The 12,359-nt window shown below is 41.0% G+C and overlaps 1 protein-coding gene across 1 annotated transcript in view; it reads right to left on the reverse strand.

Annotated features, from left to right (window-relative positions):
- Nucleotides 1-1,650: 1,650 nt before the first annotated feature.
- The window catches only part of LOC104966313 (membrane primary amine oxidase-like), a 32,016-nt gene continuing 21,307 nt past the window's right edge, over nucleotides 1,651-12,359 (reverse strand). The window contains exon 5 of the mRNA XM_010795501.1: nucleotides 1,651-3,785. Coding sequence (XP_010793803.1) covers nucleotides 3,495-3,785 — 291 coding nt within the window. The 3' untranslated portion in view covers nucleotides 1,651-3,494. The remainder of the gene's footprint in view (nucleotides 3,786-12,359) is intronic.

Below are 12,359 nucleotides of genomic sequence, written 5' to 3' on the forward strand. Positions count from 1 at the left end.
TAAAATCAACGTTTCAGTTTTTTCAGTTTACAGTGGAAAACTTCAGGACCAACCCCCCTCAGGAAATGGTAACGTTTGGTAGGCATAGTTTAGAGTCAGCATCTCTTGGGTAAAAACATATTAAATCACATGTATAATAAAACTATAGAAATCTTTAGGCAGAAGGGCAGATATATAGATATATGAGCTTCTTGCTTTTTCCGACAGTCCCTGTAAACATGCAAAACTTTACAATTAACATCGATTAATATATCGACATCCATTGCACGTCTGTCCGTCCTCGGAGAGGGATCCCTCCTCTGTTGCTCTCCACAAGGTTTCTTCCATTTCCCCCCCATTAACTGGGGGGTTTCTTTGGGAGTTGTTCCTTGTCCGATGTGAGGGTCCACGGACAGAGGGTGTCGTATTCATATTCTGTATAAACTGTAAAGTCCACTGAGACAAATGATGTGTGATATTGGGCTATATAAATAAAATTTGATTGATTGAATCAAATGAACATTTCTCTAGTTTTCTAGACTTCACACATTTAAAAAAACAAAACGTTGTAACCTTGAAACTCTGTGTGAGAATATGAAATATTTGCCCTATTTTGCGCACCTAACCAGTCAATGTATTCACGAAATGAATTGTACACTGCGTTGTTGCACATGGAGAAGTTAAGTCAGAACAGATTCAGACTTCCTGTTTGAGGGTTTTAATAGCTTCCTTTTGGAGGGTTTAATAACTTCCTGTTGAAGGGTTTAATAACTTCCTGTTGGAGGGTTTAATAAATTCCTTTAAGATTAGTTTACTAACTTCCTGTTGAAGGGTTTAATAATTTCCTTTAAGATTAGTTTAATAACTTCCTGTTGAAGGGTTTACCCACTACTCTACTGGGATAGGCGTGTGGCACAGTGGATAGAGCCCAGGTTCAAACCCCACTTCAGTCAGCATGTCATTGTGTCCCTCAGACACTTCACCCCAAATTGCTCCTGTGGGGATTGCACAGTATTGAGTATGTAAGTTGCTTTGGATAAAAGCGTAACAAGTAACATGTAAATCTACAGACCACCCAAATCTAATCACACAAACACGCACATGAGCAATAAGTGGGTAGGGTGGGGGTGAGTTGGAATTGGTTCTTTTAAATGATCAGTATGTTTACTTACTGTTAATAGGATTTCAATGCAGGACTTGTAATAGAGCATTTTATTGTGTTGGCACTTTTACTCAAAATATATACACTAAGTGTATTACATTACTGGTCTGTGGGGCTTGATATGGGCTCAGTTCATGTGTGATCTGTGAGGTCAGCAACAGTCTGTCTCAGCGTGGCCTCATATGGCCTTTTACTTCAGATCTTTCTTGGAATCCCAATGGGGGCTCTGCGTTCTTTTTTTGTCACATCCTGTCACTGTGTATGTTTGCATATGTGTGTGTGTGAGAGAAAGAGAGAGCCTGTTTAACCCTTACATTGCTGATCTGGTTTCAATGTCCTCCCTTCCCCATGTTGCAAATCTGTATGTGTGTAGACCGAAGGCAGAAGACCCCACTCTTTGACAAATAATCTCTTCTTTTATTTTGAGAGGGAAAACAACAAAAACATTCCTCACAACGTTGACCTGTATAAAAAATATAAAAGATATACCAGTCGGCTGTTTGGTGGTCTGAGTCGCATCAGAGTGGGGTCCGGCTGTGACCCCGACTGGATGCTCATATTGTTCAGTGCACGCTTTACACACGGCTGGCTCTACAGTGTCACTTTACTGTGTTTACATTACAGTGTAATTAGGAAACGCAGATAGATAAAGCATTGTGTCTCTCTGAATGTAATAGGCAAACATTTGACCCCATGTTTAAAAGTGTTTGATTACATAGAAGCAAGGTAAGTGCAACATTACAAACAAATTAACACATAGCCTATTTGCTTGCTCACATTAAGGGTGTCATTTAAAAAATAATAGGATTGTTAGTAAGTAAGGAAATCTCCCACTCATAACATTTGACTGGTGATATGCTCCTTACTATTTGTGTGGCAGATATAATTATTAAAGGGAAAAAAGGAAAACAGAACAAATCAACAAAACCTGTTGATAAATTAGGTAATTCCACTAATAAAATTAAGCTTTGTTAGTGACTCTGAGGCTGAGGCTGCACTGTGTTTCTTTTAGCTAAAGGCTAACATCAGCAAGCTATATTGCTCCCAATTACATTGCTAACATGATAAGAACCAAGCAGTCTAAGGTCTAATGTTTACTATGTTATCCGTCGCATTTAAGCTAATTCATATTCTAACATTTGCCAACTTGAAGCAAACACAATATGCATCTGATGCGAATGTTAGAAACGCAAGACAAAAAGTCAGATAATCAACAAGTTTAAAATGTCATTATCTGCGGACATGGACATCTACAGACAAGGATTAGGGCCACATGAGAAAGAAAATGAGGGTGTGACCAAAAGTTAAATAAAATGTTAAGTTTTGATTTGATCTCAGAATTCTGACTTTTTTCTTGATATTCAACATTTTGGGGAATACCCTCATTCTCCTTTTTACCAAAAGGGAAGGGAGAAGATTGAGTTTATTCATCTCTGTGTGTTCATAGCTGGAATCAGTAGGTTAGCGTAGTTTAGCATAAAGGCTAGAAGTAAGGAGAAACAGCTAGCCTGTCTGGCTCTTTCTGAAATCAAAAAGCACTTATAAAGCTCACTGATATGATGTTTATACTTGTTTGTTAGATATATTTAAATAAAGGTTTTATGGGTTACACACTGTTTTTACCTCGTTACATATTTAAATGTAGTTTATATGTCAGCAAAGCTATGTTTTTAGTCATTACAGACAAACTGATGCCAAACTTGGCAACCTTAGTGTGAAAACAAACTGTGAAGCTGCAGCTACTGAGTCTGAATGTTGTCCAAAAAGAAATAGTTCCAGCATGAAACTTCACCTGAGTTGGCGTTTATTTACAGCCAAGATGGTATTGTTTGTTATTGAGTCAGTGTTTCAAGATTTCATCACCACGATAGCCCTGCTACTGTGTAAGGTGTAGATGAGAAATGTAACAGATTTAAAGTTGAGTTAAAAACAAAGGTTGAGTTAAAAGTTAGGCATTATCCGAGCATGAAGGATGATGGGGTCATTGGCCTCTGCCAGGGACATTTTGTCCCTGGCAAAGATGGTCTATTCTGTTTGTAAACCAAAAAAGGTGTTTTTATTTTACTTAGGACAGAGCTAGCTGTTTCCCCCTAAATGTTCCACAACTTACCATGTCCTGAGAGTGATATGGATCTACTCATCATACTCTCCACAACAAAGGAAGTTTGCATATTTTCCTAATGTTAAAATATTTCTTTCATCTTGCCTGGTGAACTCCTTGCTAGCCTTAACCCTGACCCATATCATGTAGCACACATAATGTGATGTCCCAAACTGCCTCTATAAACATGGTAACATGGACAAAAGCTTCCTGATAGGTCAACAAATAGAGTTCATCAGGGCTAAAAACACATTAGACCCAATCCTCAAACTTCATGACTCCATCAAAGCCTTCATAGGTGAAGGGTTCCAGGACAGGGCTGCAGGTCTCTTGAGCAAGGCAGGCCATCCTGTTGCTGTCACAGCTGTCCTCGCTGCCCGGGGAGAGGTACACCGAATCAGCAGAGTGGATGGACGGGTCCATGTCAAAATAGTTGTGTGGCCGCAGCAGGACCCCGCCCCCGTTGCCTACGGTTACCGTGTTGGGGATGTCCTCGGAGTGGGGGATGTGAAGGAAGCCGGTGGTCACCCAGGCAACCAGGTCCTGCAGAACAGTTTCGAACACATTATATTAGTTTCAGTAAACATGCAATACATGATTGTATCATCACGCTTCTTAAAGTGCGTTCACATCGGACACAAAGGGAAGATTCGCAACTTGAGCGAGTTGGACCGCGGCATCATTTGTGTTTACTAGCGTCACTCAAACTAGACGCGCTAGCACAGAGGCGGGGACTTATCTCCATGTAGATACCAACAACAACAAACTAACATAATATGCCGTGATTCAATTGTTACACACGTATTCAAAAGATGCCGTTATAACTACATACTGATACTCGTTAGTAAAAACCATGAATTAATGCTTTGACAAGTGTGTTTGCAACAAGGCAGACAAAACACTTTTCAAATGCATGTTTTCTGAATGGAGATCTAATCAATCGGGCTCGGCTAAGCTACCGTTGTAGCTGCTCCGTCCAAACTCAAAATAATGTCATGCTGACATAAATAAAGTAGCGACTGTATTCTGTGTGGGTTTCACATGTATAGTCTGATTCAACAACGTCAGTGACAGGCTGAGATTTATCGGGACAGCATCACGCGAATGTATCGCCTTGAACTCTCACAAATTAAGCTTGGCCACGTCATTCACTTAATTCACACCGCCAATTCCTGTGTATCTGCGTGTTTGCGTTGACTTTACATTAGGGGTGTAACGGTATATGTACACGTGTACGTGTATAAAGTTGAGATCGAAAATCCTCCAGCATCATTGAAGTCTCCGGTTTGGGAACATTTTGGTTTCACAGTTACGTACAAGGATGACGGACAAAGACAGGTGGACCGAACCAAAGCTGTTTGTCGGCATTGTTCAACTTAAATTGGTTACGCGGCTGGCAATACATCAAACTTGCAGACTCATTTGAAAAGGCATCACCCGAACGTGAATATCACCGAGGTACCAAAAGAAAAAAGACTGAAGTGCAAACCCAACTCCCACTAGCATTTAAGCCTCCACCACTCGCAAAAAGTTCAGACCGAGCCAAAGCTATTACAATGCTAGTGGGAGTTGGGTTTGCACTTCAGTCTTTTTTCTTTTGGTACCTNCATTTTATTACATTTTATTTATATAATTAAATCGATTTTTTGTTTGTTTTATCTGAGTGTTCCAGGGTATTCTCTGAATAACTTGAAGGCCCTGACGGTTCGCCACTGTATAAAGCATGTATAATATTAGTCCAGACTACCATTGGTATTACCAATGGGTTTTTACCTTAGCAAGATAAACCTAAACAAGAAAACATAAGGTCTCTTAGTCAAATGTAAATATTTCCTCATGACTAACTGCATGACTGTCCATAGTAATTGCAAATAAATCACAGTTCTTATACCCCAAGTCATATTGTTATATTTTTGGAAATCAATTAACGACAGAAGAAAATGACAACTTGTTCAGAAACCCTGCATCTATAAACATGGACACATTGCATCGAGATTGTTTGCAGAAAGCAATTGACACTCTTTGCATTCCTTTCTTTTTGGGGATCCCTAAACTTCTCTGCCAGTTTTTCTTGTTTCTTGGCAATTATTGGTAGCCAGTTACCTTGTTAACAGATTATAATCATTCTATAGGGAAGACAAAGAGCCGCATCGATCACCACCATCATATCAAATATCGACCCTCTTCAAATAGAGTTAATGACACTGATGTTATGGAAGTGCACTGTATTTTCCTCCGCTCTTTTGTTTTTCCCAGATGGATTTTGTCAGGTTTATTGCTCATAGTTCTGAGCCACAAAAAGCTAATATGCAGAAAATCACTCCGGGTGCTTTCATGGCCACCTTTAACATCTCCGAAGCAAAATACCCTGCTAATACATCACGGTAATAGTGGTCACACAATCGTACACACAAACTGAGTGATCTGCCAGCTGCTAGCAGCGAGGGCAGTGCAGGACCATTAGCCTGACACTTAGACACACACCATGTCTTTCATTGGCCGCGAATGACATATACCGCTCTGTGGGTGTCCCTGGTCATCGGTGAGACCAACAACTGCTACAAAGCCATGGTTTCGATAACACATTTTCCTAAAATAACGCACAGGGGGCTCTTCAACAACCCACAGCAGCTCAGCATGTGTGCACAAGGCCTGTGTGTGTGTGTGTAGGTTATCGCCACTGAGGGGCCCATAACGGTCTCAGTGCCTCAGCACCGTGAGTAAACTGTGTGGAAGTGTAGCCAAACAAGAATACATACACGCGCCTGACCACACACACACACACACACGCACGCACGCACGCACGCACGCACGCACGCACACACACACGCACACACCAACACACCCACGCACCCACGCACACATGCACGCACCCACACACACACACACACACACACACACACACACACACACACACACACACACACACACACACACACACACACGGTAGATATATGACTTCAGGGTTGGGTATGAAGGGCTGGCCAGGGTGATGTATAGGCCAAGGCCTCGGTCATAGATCTAATAGATACAATGGACTCTGGAGCACACACACAGACACACAGACAGACACACACACACACACACACACACACACACACACACACACACACACACACACACACACACACACACACATTTCTGGCCATGGCAGAGGGCTGGGTGATAGCCGCTGATGAACTCCTTCTCTCCTACACCCACACACACTCACACACTGATCACTTTCTACCTCATGTCAGCCAATACGACAGGCTGTCAATTCATACATCCATGCATGTTGTACTGTTGTGTAACTGGCTGTAAGTGGTGTACAGCAGGCTTGTTTTGCAGCGATGTGCAGCGTCATCCACTCCTCTGGCTCCGGGCAAGCCATCTGCTGGAGCTGAATGTGATAACCAGGCAGATAATCCACTCCACTGTCTGCTCGCTATACTTTGAGCTGCACGTCTCAGATGGTGTAGGCAGCTGTTTGGTGGCCGAGCTAAGAGAAGCCTTATTTATTGTTGCATTACTCGAGAACAGGGTCTCTGCTTTATTTACTTTCATTGCCAAAGACGTAGGTTCTTGCCAGGAACAACTACTGGTAAGTCCCATCAGGGGGCTACTTACAGCTGAAACAGATTACTCTCCCCTTAGTGTTCAAATAAGCGATTCAAAACTTGATCCTGATCCACCTAAAGAGATTAAAATCTAAAGTTGAATTTTCTCATCGGATTAATCAGAATATAGTGAACTAAACTGTGTAAATAATGTTTATGCTGATGTCGGATGGCTTTTTCCTCAAAGCTACCAGCTCTTCGCTTGTCTTTAAACAAACTGGGCAAAGGAGACGTAAGAAACATATATTCTGAAGATTTTCATATAAAGACGATTGATCGACTTGATGTATTTGGTATGCTCGTTAGCAACATGGCCAATGCTAGCAGCCTGGCTAACCTCTGTCCAAAAGGAGAACTACTGAATAAACCAGTACTGTGATAAAGGCAGTCAAGATAATAAGAAAGAGTATGCAATCGTTGTTTATTACTGATCTAGTTTAGGAGAAATAATACATTTCATCACTATCTCTCTCCCCTTCTTTTCCAAGAGAGAAACAGTGCATTACAAAAGCTATCTTTAGTTTGTTACTGGTGTTTTCACCTTAAACCGGGACTGCATTTGTGTGTTACTAGTAAACAGGGTACATGCTTTAGTTAGAACTATCCCTGTTTTGATTAACTGTTTTCTGTTAACACTTATATCAAAACGTATTATTATTGCAGTCCTTCCTCAGCACAGAACAACATTAATTTCATCCTCTGGTTCTCTCAGTTTTTCTTCATTAAATAAAATATTAATTTCAGTTCAGTTATTATTTCCAGTTGCTTACATGTTGCTTTATTTTGATCACAGTTCAGCTGTTGAATACACTGATGACAGAAATGTTTCTATATTGAGCTTCCAATGGATTACATGGCCAGGTACTTCCTGTTACTGCTAGACTTCTATTTTGAAATCCAACGTTGTAAACGGTGTCCTCACATTCATTTCATTTGAATCATTTTTTTAACATAGAAATTGCTGTATTTCTTTTTTTTATTGAGCCCAAATCTTACTCGACTCTTTTCCTACAAACAGGTGTCACTGCATTTGAAACTAATAAAATCATCTCAGCTTGATTACAAGTTTTCACTTGTTCTCAGGGAAAACAATCTACACACTAAGCAGTCAGCAAAATGAAATGCATCTCAGTAGCCGATGGGTTTTTCATTTTCTTTCATTCTTGCTCTCTTTATTTCCTAATTGAATTTCTTTCCTTGAATCTCAGCTGGCAGAATGCAATCTTCACTTAATGATCTGCTGGATAGTGCAATTAGACCAGTCTCTGGATGCTTTTTTATTGTTAGCACCAGCCTTATATATGTGATTGTGTGTGAGTGGAAGGAGCACATATACAGTGTATTTCTCGGTAATAAGATTGCGGCTTAATTGATCATGGCTGTTAACCTGTAGCTTGGGGTCTCTTGGTAACACGTAGCAACAGAGAGGAGAATACAAAGTAGAATACGGTAATTTCGTATATTGTGTGTGTGTGTGTGTGTGTGTATTCTCTTTTGTTTGTGTGTTCTCTTTTGTGAGCACTAAACGTGTCCTTGCTAACCTTACCAGCTGTTGGCCCATCAAAGCACCTGTTCCATTTTCTGTGCCATGACACTGACGTGACACACACACAAGCACACACACATCGACACACACAAAACCACCACGTTACTTTCAAGTACAAATTCAGATTCAAAACATGACTTCCACTCCAATACCACCTCTGTGTGAAATGTGACAGACACACACACACACACACACACACACACACACACACACACACACACACACACACACACACACACACACACACACTCCAGATGACAGGAACGGTTAGCCGTCCTGCTGATCTGATGCAAAAGCAATCCCGTTGATGGGCATAATCCCTGTTAGAGAGAGCAAGAGAGAGATGTAACGCTTGCTGACAGCGAACGTGCCTCAACAAAGGGGGGCTGGACGACCGCAAGAGCTGCATTCCAGGGAAAACCACAATCGTGACAATAACTGATGGTTTAAATGAAAAATGGATGGTGTTATTGGCCTGGAGGATGACTTTATGTACATACACATGGAGGCTGAGCAGGAACTGGTGAACATACACATTAACCTTTACAGCTAGGTGTGTCTACATGTGTCTAAGTATAGAGGGTGTCGTTTTTTCTCATACTGATATTCTGAACAATCTGTGCTTATTGTATTAGCTGTAAAGTGTCTCTACTGTCGGCTATTTTTATTATATGTACAGCACTTTGGCTTGACCAAAAATCGTTTATAAATGTGCTATATAAATAAAACTTCATTTTATTTTATTTGATCTACATCACTATCAGAGATACAAATATAAGCTTGCATTGAGTGTTTCTTAATGTGTTGATGTCAAGATACGACATTGGCCCCTTTCGTTGTTAACTGACGCCGGTAAATGACCTACACTCGATCAACAACCTTTCTTTGCTATCTGGACAGCAGATGCAGGAGAAGGCAAGGGGTTCTGGAAAACACTTCATCGCAAGTAGGTCTAAAACATCCATAAATGGAAATCTACAGCCATCTAGGTCAACACAACCATTGAAGACCTATTGACACTAGAGGGAACAGCATTCGATGTGTAGAAGCCTGCACCTCCTTAGGCTTAAGCAGGACAGATACAGACATCGGAGCAAGTATCGGCAAAGCTGACCTTCATCTATCCAGCTGAAGAAACTTTAACCTCCAAAGATAGCTATCAGCAGACAAAGCTCAGACTAACAGAGTCTTTACTAGTGTACACATCAAAGGTGGAGGACAACCAAGACCACAATGACGAAAGATTTATCAACAGCTGCCTCAGGCGGATCTTTAGAACCCGACGGCCAGATACCATCAGCAACATGATCTACAGCAGAGATCTTTGGAAGAGGGGATCAAGAGAGGAGGATAGGCGTAGATCGGCTACATACTCTAAAGAATCAAAGACCAACATTACAAGGCAAGTCTAAGATATAACCCTAAGGAGGAGCACAAGAGGGGAAGGCCAACCAATGAACTTCTAAGGCTAAGGGACCTCGAGTCAAAACCATGAGAGGAAATGCCAGAACAGGAAACCTTGGAGAACTGCGGTCAATGACCTATGATACATAAAAAGGAGCAATAGACCCAAGAAGAAGAGTTGCTAACAGAACGGAAAACTGTCCGATTTTTGACACCTCCCCCTTCTCTTCTAAGGTACTGTTTTCTTACATTATACACTAAAAACAATCTTTATTTGCATTGCATTTTTATATTTGGGGAATCCAAAATAAACTGAAAGTAATCAGGTTGCAATAGTTGTATGTTTCCATGTTCAGTGTAGCTCACTGATTACAAGCAATTACTAATCATTTACTGGACAAGATGAACACCGCAAAGTAAAGTTTCTATGTACTGTTCTGTAGATGAATCTGTGTTTTGTGAGAACAGAAAAAGAAAGTGATGATGGAAGGTGAAACAGAAAGGACAGTCTATTAGTCTGGAAGCCTACAATGCCAACTCTTTCAGGAGATAACATGAAATCAAAATGGGAGACTGCAGTGCTGCCTCCTTTCCAAATGAAATGTTCTTGATATGTGCGGCCTTGTGTGTGTGTGTGTGTGTGTGTGTGTGTGTGTGTGTGTGTGTGTGTGTGTGTGCGTGCGTGCGTGCGTGCGTGCGTGCGTGCGTGTGTGTGTGTGTGTGTGTGTGCCTTCAGATGAAAGGTTAATTGGGCGGCTGCAGTTGTCCCAGAGACAGAGACAACATGATTTGTAATAGCTGTGACATTCCTTCCTGCTCCCCCTGCACACTCCAGGCAATGGTGTGAGAGTGTGTGCTGTGTGGGTGGATGCAGAGGGGGGAGGGGGAGGGGATTGTGTTTTGACATCCTTATATAAAGTCTACTTTGTTTTCACTTGGAGAAAAAGTAAAACAGAAAGAGGTACAACTTTAAGGATTCTGCAGTGTTTCCTTCTTTGTTGAAGGTCCATCTCTGCAGCCTTTGATGGACGGTAAGATATGGAAGCTACGGCTATCAAACATTTTCTATTGGAACAATTCTCCTCAGAGTCGTAGAGAAACAAAACACTTTCTTCCATTTGTGGAAACTATAAAAAAGATATTGAAATGTATAATGCATCTTTGTTGAATGCTGGTTTTTGATAACAAACAATAACAAAATTCTACGATCTATTATTTTTCAATAATGGACCAAGGCAACGAACAATAGATGATTGCTTGCACGTAGTTCTTTGGATGGACTCTCAAGGAGAAAAAACGTCAAATGTTTCTAGTATCAATAAAACCACCTAAAGTTTTTGCATGGTTTTATGTTTATTTTTGTAATTATAAGGTAACCAAAAGGTACAATTGAAGGTGGTTTAAGTTGCATGAGGAATTTATATTTTCCCCAGTATACATTGTGCAAAGTCAACCGATTTCAAAACATTTAATGAATTAGATACAAAAATGTACCTTATATGCATGGTCTACACAAAATCAAAGCAACAGCCAGAGTCAAACAAAAATGCACAGGTGAGAGCGATGTCCCACATCCTGAAGTAGCTCCTACGCCGGACCAAAGTCTCCAACAACGTTCAATATTTCAACCCACGCACAGGCAAACACACTTCCCTCTCGAGGGCTCAGGTGATGCGAGTGCAGGTGCCGTGAGCCATCAGCTCGGCGAGTTGCGCTACGATACACACACATGAATGTTGCATCGCTGCGAACTGACTAGAAAGGGCTCCCGGCTAAAATTAGTTTGTGCTCATCTAATAATGATGCTGCCTGAGAAGATCAGACCTGATAGGCTTTCATCACAGCAACATGTACACAGAGGAAAACTGAAAGACAAAGAGGCAATGATGGAGTATGAGAGCGATACAATTTCCTCTAAATATGGTAAAAAAATTAGGGCCGGGACTTTAACGCGTTAATTAAGATTAATTAATTACACAAAAATTAACGCGTTAAAAAAATTAACGCATTTTAATCGCACTTATTTTTGCACCGCGGAACGTTTCTCACTGGATGAGTTTCAGGGGTACCGATTATACTGGAGCACCAACTAACGTTCATTACTTCAGACAACAACAAACCACAGTGAACAATAGTCAAACGTGAACGAACAAGCTGATGAGACCGCTTTGGTTGGCCCCGTGAATGGGACATTTTGTTTTAAAAAACGGACGGATGGAAGCGTCAATAAGAGCACGGTTGTTTGCAAATTATGCAAAAAGGAATTCGCATATCACCGCAGCACATCAAGCCTCAAGTATCACCTCAATGCAAAACATATAGCAGCTAGCGTGGAAGCTAGCGTGGACGTTAGCCCGACTCGTAGTACAAGGACCCACACCCAATTCGCGTTGATCAAACAGTGGCCTATGCAACAGAGAGATTTTATTTTTCATCAGGATATTGGAAGAATAGGAGGGATTGAGGTCAATCACTGGCACTTTTTTATTTTATTTTAAATGGTACACTTTATGTTGAACTATTTATTACGTTGTTGGTGCAACTGGCACTTTATGTTGAACTGTTTAT

This window comes from Notothenia coriiceps, unplaced genomic scaffold (genome assembly GCF_000735185.1).
Source record: "Notothenia coriiceps isolate Sejong01 unplaced genomic scaffold, NC01 NC01_scaffold00037246, whole genome shotgun sequence".
In the NCBI taxonomy this organism is placed as follows: Eukaryota; Metazoa; Chordata; class Actinopteri; order Perciformes; family Nototheniidae; genus Notothenia; species Notothenia coriiceps.